Source organism: Lissotriton vulgaris, chromosome 8, assembly GCF_964263255.1.
Source record: "Lissotriton vulgaris chromosome 8, aLisVul1.2, whole genome shotgun sequence".
NCBI classification, from domain to species: Eukaryota; Metazoa; Chordata; class Amphibia; order Caudata; family Salamandridae; genus Lissotriton; species Lissotriton vulgaris.
The window spans coordinates 1,435,233,966-1,435,250,203 of record NC_141696.1 but is presented as its reverse complement, the minus strand read 5'-3'; the positions used below and the strand labels follow the sequence as shown (position 1 = coordinate 1,435,250,203).

Below are 16,238 nucleotides of genomic sequence, written 5' to 3'. Positions count from 1 at the left end.
TTTATTAACTTTTGATATGTTTGAGCTACATACAATTTATTAGTTTAAATGGTCAGATCATGCTGCAGATCTTGCATTATGAGGCAACTATGGCAGAGCCATAATTTTAGAGAAAACATTTGTAAACTAGGATATTTTGCCATTCAAGTTTGAAATGCTGTTGTGGAAAAAGTGCTGATGACAGAAACTCCATGGCTCGGAGACAAATGGCTTGTGTTTCCACATTTTATCATATTTGGTACATTCTGTGATTAGAAGAATATCCCACTTTGTGAATATATTTTAATGTCAATAACTCATTATAACCTTAAATAATCATGTGTATCTATTGGTTGATTAAACTGGGCAGTGAAATGCCAAACAAATACTAGAAATTGGGATGTCTGCGCATACTGGCCACACCTCTGGCTCCACCCACAGATCCAATCCTTGGGTTATTCCCGCATTCTGATTCTCCGCCCACTGTTCTCCTACTTGTTCCCCCCACTTCGACCATTTTGTAAGACTCAGCATCCCTGGACCTGTGATGTGCTGCCGCTTCGGGCGCCGCATGTTCCACACATTTACGGTGCAGGGCTTCCGCATAAGGGAGCTGGCCATTATTGTATCCCTAAACATGTGCACGTTGTCAGTTTGAGATTGACTACAAGTAGAAGGACTCTAAGTTTCTTTTCAAAAATATAGCTAACATTTGGACCTATACATTTTATTTTGTATAAATTAATTGAATGTGTGTAAAATTTTGCAATGCCCGGGGAATTCTAGTAAACGGAGCACCCCTTGGCAAATCACTAGCTTGTGTGAGTGCTGTATATTTATTACTGACTTTCACGTTCTGCTTTAACTTTGGATAACATTTATCATGAATTCTAGTGCCAAGAAGCCAATATTGGTAAATATGTGGGCTACAAGTAATCCCTAACATACACTGTGCATACAGTATATTTAATCTGGTGCTTTAATCATAGGCTGTTTTAAAGTATTCGGTGCTGAAGACAGCCTTGATTGGTGTTGGATCGAGGACCCGGAAGTCTGCACACCTACCAGACAGAGATAAAGCAGCTTGTCAGAAAGTTTAGCATTTTCCCTACAGGCGGTGTTTGTTGGCCTGTGGCAGGGTCAGTCATATGTCCTGGATTCCTGTCATTTAATTGAGTCTATCCCAGTTCTGCACCCAATGTTTCTTGTGCCCCACCTGGCACACATCATGTCGGAGGATGGTGATGACGTTAACATGTTGCCCCACCCCTGGAAAAAAGTCTGCGGACGCCCCTTGAATCCCACTCAACTACCCACTAGCCTATTAGCTATTACCTTGTGGATGATATAGACTTATTCTTTATGCCATATTTATCTAGGAATGTCTTCATTTCTCTAGGCGCAAACTATCAGATTCCAGCTCTGTGCGGGGATCTTCACTAGCAAACAACTTCTCTAAGGCACACTATGCTAATGACGTATGGGGCTCAGACACAAAAAGTCAGTTTTTGTATTCAATGGCACATTCCCTGACCTTATCCATTTCTTGCTAAAGCAATGCTACAGTAATCGTGACCCAATCATGTTTTTTCTGTGTTTGCTTTGTTGCCATCTAATACAGGTTGCTTCAAGTCTGTATTAGAAGTTGAAGACCCTCCTGTGCTGGTTTATTAACTGTAGTTCCTTGCGCCATTTTATAGAATCCCTCCTCTATGTTGTGTTTGTTCCGTGATAGGTGTGTGGACATTGGCGGCTCGCACAGGTATTGCTGGGGGGGACGGGCTGGGAGGGGGGTAGTGGAGTGCGACAGACAAAGAGAAAGTTGAGAGTAAAGAAATTAATAAATAAATACACTTACTTTGCGCTCGCAGCATCGCCGAATGAAGCCTGATTGGTGGGCATCCAGGAGGTGTTCTAATTCCAGGCAAATGAAGGAGGAGAAGAGGTTATTTCAAGGAGAAAGTATTGCTCTCCCTAATCATTCAATTACATCTACTAGAAAGTACTACTCCCTCTGACAACACTCACACTCTAGGTCCCAACTGGGTGTCCTGCCTGCAGCCTTTTACAGACTACACTATGGGAAAGACACCCAATGAGGACCTAGCCTATGAGTGTATACATGGGCAGTAGTTCTTTCTTTTATGTGGCATATATAATAAAGCCCCTGACATTCCTGATAGCTAGATAACAAGGCATATGGAGCAGCAGTGAAATATTAATAGTAGTGATGTGCAGTGCCTGACCATCGCAAGATCCTTATTAGGGATGTCCTTGCCTTTAAAAGCTGATCCCAAAAATATAATGTCAGCAGTCACAATGGCATTTTACTTTGTGGCACAGAAATGACAATGCAATATTCATTGTCAGGGGTTTATGTCACCCCAAACAGTATTTAAAATGTATGTTATTTCTCCTAGCACATGATAGATGATGGGTATTTTTTGGGCTAGCTCGCACTGTATCAGGCAATAATCCTACCGTGCAATAAACGTGACAGCTCCCCAAAAATAAGTGTTGGTAAGCCCCACCTGCTACCACTGGCTCTGGGCACTCAACATTCGGGCTGTGGACGATCAGTATGAGGTCGATAGTGGGAGAGTGTTAACTAGAAATTCTATCAGCATCTCTACCCCCCCCCCCCCCCCCCCCCCGGACCCATGACGTGAAGCCAGTCTTTACTTCACAGTCCTGTGGCTTTTGGAAATCCCAAAAAGGCTGCATAGGTAAAACCGTGAGTTTTACCGTTCATACGTCTCTACAGGTCAGGGTACGCCTTAGCGAGTGTATACTGTCGTGGAGCTTCGGTACTGATGATTGCTTAGCATAATTGCACTGAAAAGCAGAACATGTCGACCACTTTTCACTTTTTTTTCTAAACCGGATGGGTCTGGTTAATCTAACCAGCCAGCTGACATACGTCTCACCTGTTTTTAGCGATTGCTGGTTTTCCACCATTAAAATTACTTTTGGATAAAACCAGCCATCTTTTAAATTTGTACCACCATTTACGCTCACATTCTTTCACAAAAAACCTGCTCCGCTGTAATTCAGGCGTCGTACCAGGGGGGCACTCAGCTTCTCTGGTGGGAACCCAATGATGAAGCATGTCACCAGCTAGGTTGGTGAGTGAGGGTTCTTTTAAACAAAGAGGTTTTCCTTGTGCTGTTTTATGCCTTAGTGCTTTTTCTTTGGAATTTTTCAGTCACTCTTTTGTTGTTTTCTAGTACCCAAAAATATAATGTCAGCAGTCACAATGGAATTTTACTTTCGGGCGCAGAAATTGCAATGCAATATTCATTGTCAGGGGCTTTATGTCACCCCAAACAGTATTTAAAATGGGTGTTATTACTCCTAGCACATCATAGATGATGGGCATTTTTTGGGATGGCTCACACGGTATCAGGCAATAATTCTACCATGCAACAAGGGTGACAGCTCCCCAAAAATAAGTGTTGGTAAGCCCCACCTGCTACCACTGGCTCTGGGCACCCTGATCTCCCCTGGTACTTATCAACAACAAATGCAACAGCTGCAGGGAGGATAGAAAATTAAAGAAGAAAATCAGATGACCGGATGACGTTACCCTACATAAGTCCTCTAGACGGACAACTCATTATATCAGCCAGACCCCTATACTACACCAACGCCGTCCTGGAAGCAACCGACAGAAGTAGAGCGCTCTTCAAGATGATCAAGCATTGCCACCCACACCCACCAGATTCTCTACATCATCCTGATCAGCACCTCATGTACCTGGCAGACAAGCTCACCATCTCTGGTCACTCCTGACTCACCCATAACCAAGAATCTTCCAGACTTGAAACAAAAAAAAATACAAAAAATGAAGAAAAAAAAGGAAATAGGTGTTCTCCATCTGTGCGTCCAAGATCTGACCCAACATCTTTAGGTGTATTAGGACCATCTCGGCCCTCCTCCGTTTCTGGAAAGGACAGAAACCACACCTCTTCAAACAGGACTATTACAGCAACACCGTAGATAATCTCCTCGGCCTTTGAGAAATCAGCAGCCCCACCCCCTACACACACGATTGGCTCTTTGACTGTATCCGTGCCTCTGGCCTGTGCAGCTCCTCGCAACCTCCGGCTGGGTTCGCAGCACAAAAACGCCACAGGCAGCCAGGCATACATTCATACTTTATACTCCGACTGCTCCCATGGGAAATTGCAAGCGTGTAGTTTCTGTGGTGAAAAAAACAGAAAAAATGACCAAAGAAAAATTACCCACCCGATGTTTGTACGCCGAATGTCTCCCACTTATGTGTTTATTAATATTTGTCAAGACAATATCCCTTTTATTTCTCAATTTTGTCGGGTGGGGAGTGGGCCATGCAACAGCCTGGCTGACACTTTTCCACAACTGTGTGATTTTATCGGATCATTTAGGCGGTATTATCTCCGCTGTGGGGAAGGTACCAGGAGACCACAAGCAGGCATCGAGTCCTCTGTGAACCCAGACTGCATTGCGGCACTCGGCACTTAAAATAGTTTTCTGGAAGAGGCAGACTCGCTTACACATGAAACGCATGTGACAGAGAACAGGATGTGCCACGCTCTGCCACCCACATCAATTGAGAAATATCCCGAAAGTAGAACTAGATAGGCATCATGGTTTGAGGACAGCGAGATACAGTTATGCCCTTAACCATTTATTTTCCAATTTATTTCAAAATAATACACTTGACAGAGAAGATGTGGTTGAGAGAAAGAGAGAGAGGGAAAGGGGTGAGGGGTTGCTTAATTTAAGCCGGGGTTGCAGGCGGGTCCTACCAGCACTTATTTTTCGAGACCGGCACTTAACGTTGCTCAACAGGCTTCTAAACACAGCAAGAAAGACAAAAACACAAAAGGAAGAAAGGAGCAGGAAGAGAAAGACTAAAAACAGCTACCAAGGGAGACTGCACCGATGAAAAAGAACTTGCAATAGTGTAATAAAGGGGCAGGGAAGGGAGAGCATGGTGCTAGGAGAAAGAGGCATGAGGTGGGATCCACATTACCCAGCCTTGGTATTCAGTAATGCTGACATTAGTCATTGCCAGCTGCGAGCATCTGAGGAAAACTTAGGGCACCAGCACTTATTATTTATACACATTATGCACTGTGGTTAAGAATGGTAGATAGAGAGAAAAACAGGAAATATCACTGAAAAACCAAAGGTCAAAGTAATGTTATAGTTAGGTGAAAGGTTCAGTAACATTGTAAAGTTGTAAACTCTAAAAACCACTTGTTATAGTTATCTCAAGTAACTATGGGCCCGATGTAGGTCGGTCGGTACCGGCCGAAAATCGTTATTTTCGGCCGTTACCGACCGGTATACCTGAAATGGTATGTAGGGGCTCAATTTTACAGAATCGCTATTTTTACCGATTCGGTAATTCTCCGATGTAGGTGGGACTCTTCAGAGTCCCAGGAGCCTTAACGAATCAGTATTTTACCATCAAATCCAATTTGATGGAAAAATACCGATTCAGGTGTGCATGCACATGTGTGCATGCACACCTATGCCATGTGACAGGCAGACCTGCCCTTAGGGCAGGTATGCCTGCCACATGGCACCCGTGCCTGTTTTGGGGGTGCCAGAGGATGTCAAAGTGACACCCCCTGCACCCTTGTGTGAATTGGTATTTACCGATTCGGTAAATACCGAATCGATAATGTCCATTCATTCCTATGGGCTTTGAAGCCCATAGGAATGAATGGGCATTACCGATTCTGTATTTACAGAATCGGTAAATACCGATTGTTAAAGATTTGGTATTTCAACATCTGGATATACCTACATATCCACACTTTAGATTTACCGATTTTTAATTACCGAATCGGTAAAATTCGGTAATTAAAAATCGGTAAATCTAATTTACCTACATCTGGCCCTATAGCTCATTTTCGGGTGTGTCGGTAAAAGGGTAGTGAATGGAGCTCGCCTTTAGGACCTTTTGACTTTGCCAATGGTTTTAGCAATATGTTACTGCATATACAGCGCATGCATAAAATTCTGTCATCTTTCACTTCTCCGCTCAAACCAATTGTGGGTAATGCAGACCTTACACCAGGACTTGACCATGCTGCGTTCCACCAATGGCAAGCAGCAGGATGCCCTCGATCTGCCACCTCTTTGAGGAGGAGGGTTCCCACTCTTTTTAGCAGCTATGTAAAGATTATATGCTGCTGGAATCGGAGAGAATGCACTACATCCAAGTCTGTCATTGGCTCACTCACCCGGCTGTCAGAACCGGGGCACAGCACTCCCTTACTCCTTTTGAGAAGTGTCTGTTAACAAAGACATCTGGCAGCTGCCTACACTTTCCAGATTAGTGCCTGTAACGAGTTTAGATTCACAGACGGAAAGTGAACAGAGCCAATTAAGATTCAATAAATCCACTGATTTTGTTTGTGAGATTGAGTATGAGACTATTTCATGGGAACAATGGCAGGAAGCTTTTCGGGAAGGTAAGGTTATCAGGAATGTTATGTATGTATGTATGTATGTATTTATTTCTTATATAGCGCAAACCTTTCACCCTACGCTTATCTTGGCGCTCAGATTGTCGCACAAAGCCCCCATTACAGTAACATGGTCAGAGAGAAAGAAAGGAACTGGACTTAGCTGCCTTTAGGAAATTGCCAGGTTTTTAAGCTTTTCCTAAACGAGGTCAACGTGTTAGACTGTCTAATCTGGAGTGCTAGCTCGTTCCAACCAGCGCTCATTTGGGCTGGTTGGCAAAATAAGAAACAAGGGGGGTCATCTTGTGGAGTTTTAGGGGCAGATTTACAATAACTGGCGCATCCCCAGGGATGCGCCAGTTATTGTGCGCCGCAGCTCCGCCATCCATGGTGCGCCACATTTACAATGCGGCGCACCATGGGGCAAAAACGGCACAGATGCGTGACGCATCTGTGCCGTAAAGGTGGCGCATTGCTGGAGTTGCGTCGCAAGTGCGACGCAGCTCCAGCAAGACTCGAGGGTGCCCTATCTGTCCAATGCTGCATCAAGCCTTACGCCTGCTTCAAGCAGGCGCAGGGTTTTGACGCAGCATTGGCCTAAAAGTGACTGAGTGAAATCTTGTAGATTTCACTCAGCCACTTTTGCAGGCGCACCTGCCCGGAAACACCCACCCTGTGCCGGAACGCCTACATGTGGCGCAGGGCTTCGCAACGTGACGCATCTGCCTAGATGCGTCACGTTGTAAATGGGTCGCAGGGATGCGCCACGTTTACGCCGCTGTTGCGTGACGCAACGGCGGCGCAAGTGCGACATAAATCTGCCCCTTAGTGTGTAAGGGACCAGTTATCTCCTTGTGAAGGCATGTTGTTGAGAGGTCGTAGGCTAGTTCCCCTGGTTACTTTACGCAAAGAATTAATGGACCTAGCTCATAAATCTCAATTGGGCATTTCCAAAACCAAAGAAAGATTACGGTCCACCTATTGGTGGCCTGGGATGGATCTCTAGGTCAAGCGTTTGGTGAGAGATTGTGTCCAATGCTCGCTGAGTGAAAAAAGTATGAAAACTAGGACTCAACCCATGGTGGTTAGAACAGGCCTGAGTGGTCCTTGGAAGGACATTGCCTTAGACATTTTAGGTCCTGTACATGGTGGTGGTCTGGATACTTATGTGATTGTTGTGATGGATCTTTTCTTCAGGTGGCCTGAAGTTAGTTTCTCCACGGTTGTAGACACTAAAACAGTAATCAATTTTCTCAAGGTATTATTCAGCAGAGAAGGTTTGCCTGAAACACTTTTGACTGACAATGGGGTTCAGGTTGTTTCTAAAGAAATGGAGGATTTTTTTCTCGGGTGTGGGGTTTTGCATAAGAAGTGTTCCCTCTATCATCCAGAGTCCAATGGGACTGTAGAAATATTTAATTGTGTTCTTAAGGAGACTATTTCATTGGCTAAGAGCAACTGTCTTAACTGGAAGGAGGAGGTTTCGAAATGGGTCAGTATTTACAGATTTTTTCCTCACACAACTACTGGAAAATCCCAGTTTTTCCTGTTTCTTGGAAGGTAACCTGAAACTTTCTTGGAACCCTCATGGGTCAATAAACATCTTTCTGGCAAACGTGATGGCTCTGACACGGGAGACTGTAAAAGAGAAGATGAGAGGGGTTTGAATAGCAAAGTGCAGTATGATTTGAGACATGCTATCAAAGACACAAAGGTTGCTGTGGGAGACTTTGTTGTCATTACAAAAGCTGGAATGTGTACTACAGGGTCCACGTTTTCTAAACCCTTGAAGGGTATTAAAATGTTTAAGAATACAGTCAAAACTTATGATCATAGTGTGTGGAATCTTGGCAGGGTTGTTGTGTGCAGAGGAAAGAGGTTGCTTGCTGATGAAGATGGAGATGAGTGTGGAATTAAGAATGATGCTGCCTCTCTGAGAATATCTGAGAGAGCAGCCTGTGCTCCTCTGTATTTGGATGACTACGTTATGTAATCTTTCATCCTCTATGTTATATTTTGATTTCTGAACTGGAGTTTGAACTTTTGTAATACTTACGATTATTATTTTTCTTTGTTTTGTGTTAGTGCGGCAGATGTGTGGTAATGTGCCTCTGCTTTGCCTATTCATAACATCATTATTAGTTGCTCCAGATGTTTGCCAGTGTGTGGCTGGCTGTAGAATGTTATATTTCAAACTGATTTTGGGAAAATCCTTTTGGTGGCTGAGCTGTCTTTTCTGTCTTGTATCTTAAAAAACCTTCTTCACAAGACTTCAAGATCTGTATTCCTTCTTTAAGTAGCCTACCCACATTTCAACAGGAGTGTTGTGTAGAGTACTGAGAGGACTGCTGTGCAGCCAGGACTGGTGTCTGCCTGCAGCGTTTATTGTAACATTTCACAATAAACAGATCAGGCCAATAGCCATGCTCATATGCTTGCCATAAGCAACTGAGTCCTGCTGTAGTGAGAATAAGCTTTTCCACAAGCTGAAAAGTGCCATTCAAGCACTCTTTTCATTTGAAACACACAACTTCGACACATGCACCAACATGTGGGTGAAGCCAAAGCCCCTTTCTCAGCAGTACTCTGACAGATCTCTTTTTCATGGATCACATTAGGTGAGCAACATCCGCTCTGTCAAGCCAGAACTTAATAAGCTGAAACGATCATTTAGGAGTTTGTGCAAAATGTTCCGTACTAACCCAAGATTTACAATTCATGAAAAAAACAGATTCACTGAAAGTAATTTCAAATTCCGCACCTGCGGTTTCTCAGGTTTCTCAGATCTACTCTTAGTTACCACCAGTCTTTTGCATATAGTAATTCTTGAATCGCAAATGGAGTGGGAAAGATAAACATGTCCAGTAATCTGAATAAAGCACATATCTGCCGTCTCCGCCCTGCTGATACGAGTGTGGAGGTGCAGTAGAGATATTTCATATGCTTAAAAAGTGGGCTGTAATGAGGCATGGGATGGTATCTATGCTGCTCATCACAGTGTCCAGCTGAAATAGTGTCCAATGCAACTAACTTTGTTTACTGTTCTTTTTTTGGTCTAGTAAAAAATTACACATTGGATGCAAGGAGTGGCCAGGAGATTGCTTTTAACTGCTCAGCCAGCCCAAGCACCCAGCTGACAGCGAGGATTTGGAAGATAACAACGCACAATATGTACTGCATTATGTCATTCAGAGCTGATGATGGAACAACATTTTCAAACTGCAGTGAGCACCTAGGATCGAAGCCTGGAAATGAAACTTTCTATGTTCTCCTTATAAATCCAGTTGGAATAAAGGATGATGGAATTTATATCTGTGAAACTTCAAATGTGGATGGTACTTACTTCAGCCACTATACGTTGAATGTAGAAGGTAAGACTGATGTCAACCAGACAGACCTAAAACCAGTGCTTAATTTGAGCCGGTGGTTTCCTTTGCTCAGCACCCACATTTAATCATCAACACCCGCACTTGTCATGAGCAAAGGACACATTCCTTTATGGTAGGCACGGGGAGATTAAGTGATTTTCCCGGAATCGCAGGATGTTGAGCCAATGCCCTTGACTCCAACCTGGTTCCCCAGCTCTAAAGTCTGCAGTTCTGGCCATTACGCCAGATCCTCTCCCTACATTCATGGTCAGTAGTTGGTTCTGTTTTAGGTGGCGCTAACTGGAATAGTGGGCTGGAGCAAGCTGCCTCCTGACAAGAGCCCCAGAACGTATATTTTTCTACAAATTAGTATCTGCCTACAACTGATTCACTCTCTGCTACCTTAGTAGGTTAGAGCTAGTGTTGGAGCCCCTGTGAACTGGCACAGGGGGCAATAGAGGCCATCAGGTTTTGGAGAAACACTTAAATCAGGGTTGTGGCGGCTGGTGCTACTGCAGATGAAGAGACTGGAAAGCAGTCGAGGTAGAGGAGGAGATGGCACAGGGTGGGTTTGGAGGAAGCACCTGGTGCAAGAACCTCATGAGGAGCAATAGGGAGCTACCACTTGGTGGAGGTAGAAGGAACAGTGATGAGCAGAAGTGCACTGACTGAGGGCTGCATTGTTTAACTTGAGCTTGTGGTTGAAGGTGGGCCCGCTGGAACCTATTTTTCGGCACTAGCACTTTTTTTTTCTCATTAGACTTTGACCCAGAACAAGAGAGAGAAAAACACAATAGGGGGAAAGAAGGAGAAAGATGGAAAAAGAAAGACAAACAAAGAAAGACGAAAGAGAAAGTGCAGGAATGAGTTTGATAGGCAGGGAGTGTCTGGTCATGGATTAAAGATGATTAAAGATGCAGGAGGTGGAATCAAGACTACGCAGCTTTGGCATTCGCCACCAGGGTCTTCTGCATTGCCGGCTGCAGCTTCTGAACAAAGATTTGGGCTCCAGCAATTATTGTTTTACAAATTAAGCAATGGCATGGCTATCTGGACAGAAAAAAGTAGCAGACATGAGCTTTGTAATAAGGGGTTTTGGCAGCAATCAGAGCGAGCGGGTGGAGAGTCTGGACACTGGTATCGGGGAAGGGGGCACCAGAGGAGGCCCCTTGCCCCTTCCTCTAGTGCCCCTTCCTCTAGTGGGCACTAGAGGAAGGGGCAAGGAAAGTGGGAAGCCCACAGGCAGACCCTGGAAGAGGAGCTGCACAGGCATCCCACACATCAGATGACATGATAGCTGTTCTCTGGGACAATGGTGGGCCAAGGAACAGAAGAGCTATGCAAGAAATCTCAAAAGACTGCTTGAACATGCCTGGTTCATATCTGTGCACCAGGAGCCAGTGCAGGGCTGCAGACACAGTGCATGTGGATCAAGCATGTTGCTACACACGCACAGACATCTTAACCTCATCAGCGCGGCGCAAATTCGTGCGCTGTGCTGAACGTTCCATTGGGCTTATGGACTCATGACGGAACGGTTCCGTCATGAGCACAGGCCAACCAACGCTCATGACGGAACCGAGATCTACAGCCCCCTCTCGTATCACATTTATAGCTTGTATTGTATTTTATTCTAGTATGTGTATAATGCTTGCCACCCCTGAGTTGGTCAGCGAAGCACTTGTCCATGATGGCAGCATGCTACACTGTGTGATTGTGTGGTTGGAAGAGTGTGTCGGAAATGTTTCCAGGTCCTACCTGTTGACCAGCGAGGTGCAGTTATCGTGTCATGAAATGCAGCTCTTAGTGGTGTGATGGATGCGATCTTAACCTTGGTCCTTCACCTGGCTCAGAGTACAGCTTTTGGGGAACATCAGCACATGACATGTCACGCGCCAACCGCACTCCCATGACACTGCCAACGATGAGGTGAAGAGTGTCTCTGCACATGCGCATAACAGCTTTAGAGTAAAATATTCTCCTAATTGTGCCTGCTCAATCTGCAAAAAAAGAAAATATTCACAAAATCTGTGAAGAAAGAATCTGTGGGAAAATTCACAAATGATGACTTACGTTTTGTGATATATTCAAAGTACACGTACACTGGAAAAAAATTGGCCCTATTGAGGAAAACAACATAACCAACAACCAAAAATGTGATCAGCAGTAGGCTTTAATAAGTAACAAATGTATCTATGAAAAGAAAACATATTAGTATAGATTGAAACGGAGTGACCAGTAAAGAAATGTAGATTTTCGTGTTTCAATCAATTATGCAAAAAAACATAAAATTATACATTGTCCTTTTTTATTCACCTGCATTAATTAGAAAGCAAAGCAATATTCTGTTCAGAATAATATAAGGCATACACTATATATTTTTTTTTTATTTTTTTTTATTTTTCTTTTTTATTTTTTTTTATTGAGAGTTCAAATATAGCAATACAATACAATTGAAATCCAATTAATATAGTACGAGGAAGGAAAATACTGGAAAGCATTCATACAAATTGTTGTTTTAACATTTAAGTTATAAAGTGCAAAGTTGTGTAAGAGTAGACAGTTAGTAAACTCGTTCGAATAACCAAAAGATTTTGTTTAGAATTGAAAAAGTACATAGCATACATATATAATAAGCGTTTTCATATTTAGTATTCCAAAGCTAAGTTTTAAAGTGCAGCGTGCGGAGGTAGAACCGTCGTGATAGACTAATAAATAATTTCAATAAAGCATAAATCAGGTTAAGTAATAACAAGAGAAATCTAAACTTCGAACACACTCCAATATTTATCATATTTTTTGAGAGCCCCTGATCTAAGGGCATATTTTTTCTCCCTACCCTGGATTCGCTGTAATTTTGCCTTCCATGCCTGGAAGGATGGGACAGAATCTGTTCTCCAGGACTGTAATATAAGGGATTTAGCTATTAGAGAAGCTATGAAAAGGGGCTCATCATATTGGGTGTGGACAGGAGAGCAGCCTAGGAGGGGAATTAGGTCGTTAAATATAATATTAGTTTTAAGGACGATTGAAAGATATTTTTCAATTTCCTTCCATAAAACCTGGATTTTTGGACACTCCCAGATGATGTGTTTCCAAGTGCCTTTTTCTTCACATCGAAAGCATTTATCGGCTACTAGGGGGAAGATATTATGTAAAAAGGACGGGGTTCTATATATTAACCATTTATTGTAAAATTGCATACGTTTAAAGTTTGCTCCTCGAAAGATGGCTTTATTGAATTTGTTTATTTTGTCCCATACCTGTTGATTAATTATAATATCTTCCCTTTTTTTTCCATCGTTCAATTATCTTGTTGTAAAAGTTCTGGTCCATACTTTCTATTAATATTTTAATCCAGATACTCATTTTCTTTTGTGTTTTGTTATTAAGGGAAATGGAAATATTTTCTTTGTGGGATAAATTTCCTATATTGAGTTCCCTGAGTTTTGGATTTATCGTAATAAATGACCAGTTCAGAATTGTGTGCGAGTGAATTAACTGGCCGTAAATTTCATCCCAGGATTTCCACCTATTTCCCAGTAGGAAGTCTTCAATTTTTTCAAAACCATTTTGCTTCCAAAGAGTTATTATATTTTTATCCATATGTCCTGCTTCTCCCAGGCTAAAATTCATTAAATTCGTCTTATTACTCACATTGGGTAAATCATAAAATTTAAAAAACTGAGTTTTGACCTTAAAAATCCACTGCAAAGTTTTATATCGTACTTTTTTTGGGTCTTTCGTGGTTCTGACCGGATCATAGATTTTCAATTCCAACAACATCCTTTTCATAAAAAAATTGTCTGTCTCATGACAATCTAGAAAAAAAAAAAACTATGGGTGTAATGTGCAAAAGACGCAAAATAATATTCTTTGATATTTGGGAGGGACAGCCCTCCTTGTGTGGAAGATAAATATAAAGTGCTCAGTGCAAGTCTAGGGGATTTTTTTGCCCATAGGAAAGAGGAAATCAGAGCTTCTATTTTTTTAAAATATGAGGCCTGGATTGCGCAGGGAATCGCACTGAAAAGGAAATTAAAAAGGGGTAATATCGACATTCGAATTAGCGATGCCCGCCCTATAAGAGACAGGGGTAGTAGATTCCAACGATCTAAGAGTGAACCCACCTTTTTTAATAAAGGTAGAAAATTTAATAAGTAAAGGTCGTCTAGGTTATCCGATATAAATATACCAAGATATCTCTTTGGGTCCGTGTTGTATATCTGCCTGAATTCAGGAGCTAAAGTGTCTGTAGTGCAGTTAAGTAGAATAATTTCGGTTTTGTTTACATTAATTTTATAACCCCCTAGCTTTTGAAAGTCAGAGAAGATTTTTAGAATCTTCAATTGACTTGAGGGTTTAGAGTCTAAAAAAAGGGCAATATCATCCGCATATAGTTTTATATTTGTCATTCCTAAAATTGGGGCGGTGTCAGCTTTAATATTCCTAATGGCGATCGCTAGAGGTTCAATAAAAAGTGCAAATAAAATTGGCGACAAGGGGCAGCCTTGTCGTGTGCCTCTAGTGACCTCGCAGGACCCAATGTTGGTATTATTGATGATAATTTGTGCCCTAGAATTCGTGTACAAGTGTCGTAAAAGAGAGATAAAAGCATTCGGGAAGTTAAAACTATGTAAAACTGCAAACAGACAATCCCAGGAGACTAGATCGAAGGCTTTCTCCGCATCTAAAAACCAAATTTGAGCCTTCACCTTGTTAGTTTTAAAATAGTCTAGCGCCTCCAGTAAAAATGTAGTGTTGGATTGGAGATGCCTGCCTGCAATAAAACCGCACTGATCATAAGCTATTAGTGATCCTATTAGTTTATTTAATCGGTTTGCTAAAAGTTTAGTAAAAATTTTATAATCTGTGTTCAGAAGGCTAATCGGTCGATAAGAATTTATATTTTCCTTGTCCTTTCCCTTTTTTAAAATACTGACCACCACCGCTGTGTGAAAAGAGTCCGGTGGGGGACCACCTTGAAGTAAATTATTAATTAAATCCAAGAATTCTTTACGCAATATCCCCCCAAATTTTTTAAAGAATTCAATGGGAAGGCCATCCTCACCATTGGCTTTGCCATTGGGGAGAGACTCTATCACTTCATCTAGTTCTGATAATGTAAAATCCTGTGTGAGGTAGTTCTTGCCCTCAGTATCCATTTTAGGTATTTCCAATGGCTGAAGAAAATCTGTGATAGATTCAGGTGTAGTCCCTGCAGTTGCTTGATATATCCCCTCATAATGTTTTAAAAATAGCTCACCAATGGCAGTGGTGGTCTTAACTTGATTTTTAGTGATGGGGTCAGTTAACTGATCTATTCTGTTTCGAGCCTGCTTTTCTTTAGATTGCCAGGCCAGAAGCTTTCCTGTGTACTCACTCTCCTCATAGATTTTTTGTGCCTGAAAATTACTATTTGTCTCACCTAGTTCATAATAAAATTCCTTCATCTTACGCTTCGCCTCATGGAGATTGTGGCTGGAAATCTGGGATCTAACCCTATAATGCTCTTGGGTAGCCTGTGACAGTTCAGTTTGAAGTTTGATTTTCTCCTCCCGTTTTGCCTTTAGTTTGGGGATCTCTTTAGATGTAATTATTCCACGTAGAGTAGCTTTAAATGCATCCCAGATTATGTTTAAAGGAGCTGTACCTCTATTCTGTGAAAAAAATAGCTCAATCTTTTCATTAATATCAGTGCACCATTGTTGGTCAAGGAGGTTGAGTTTGTTAAAAAACCATCTATTTATAGATCTTGCTTCATAATTACCCAGTTTAACCTCCATGCAAAGAGCCGCATGATCCGAAAAGGCATTGGGTAGGTAAGCGTAATTATATAACTCTAGATCGTGGGAGGACAAGAAAAAATCCAGCCTTGACGCAGAGTTATATTTTGCTGAATGGCATGTGTACTCACGCTTGTTGGGATTCAAATTACGCCAATGGTCAATAACATCAAGATCTATCTTGCAGCTTTGAACAGCTAAGGAGACTTGGGGTTTATTCTGTCGACAGTCTTTCTTGGAGGAGTCCAATCGAGGGTTTTGTAATAGGTTAAAATCACCCCCCCAAATTATTGGTCCAGAAAGGCCGGTTAATGCCTGCTTAACCTGTAAAATAGGTTGTGGGTCGTCCAGAATAGGTGCGTAAATTGTGGCAAAGATAATGTTGACATAATTTAATTTACCGTGTGCGACTGCCCATCTGCCTCTAGGATCTATGTACGATCCTTCAAGGTTAAAACCTACATGTCTTCCTATTAGAATGGAAACTCCTCTCTGGGCCAACCCTGCAGGAGCAGATATGTTATAGCCCGTCCAGTTTTTAAAGAGTTTAACTGATTCTGCCTGATCTTTGTGATGGGTTTCCTGCAAATAGATGACATCAGGTGTTAGATTTTTTAGCCAGCATTCAATAGCGTTCCTTT

The 16,238-nt window shown here is 42.2% G+C and overlaps 1 protein-coding gene across 1 annotated transcript in view; it reads left to right on the top strand.

The window, feature by feature from the left end:
- Positions 1-16,238, top strand: part of LOC147698894 (cell surface glycoprotein CD200 receptor 1-A-like) — a 227,196-nt gene that overhangs the window by 109,776 nt on the left and 101,182 nt on the right. Inside the window, exon 2 of the mRNA XM_086935510.1 lies at positions 9,503-9,814. Within this exon, the coding sequence (XP_086791636.1) occupies positions 9,503-9,814 (312 nt within the window). The remainder of the gene's footprint in view (positions 1-9,502; positions 9,815-16,238) is intronic.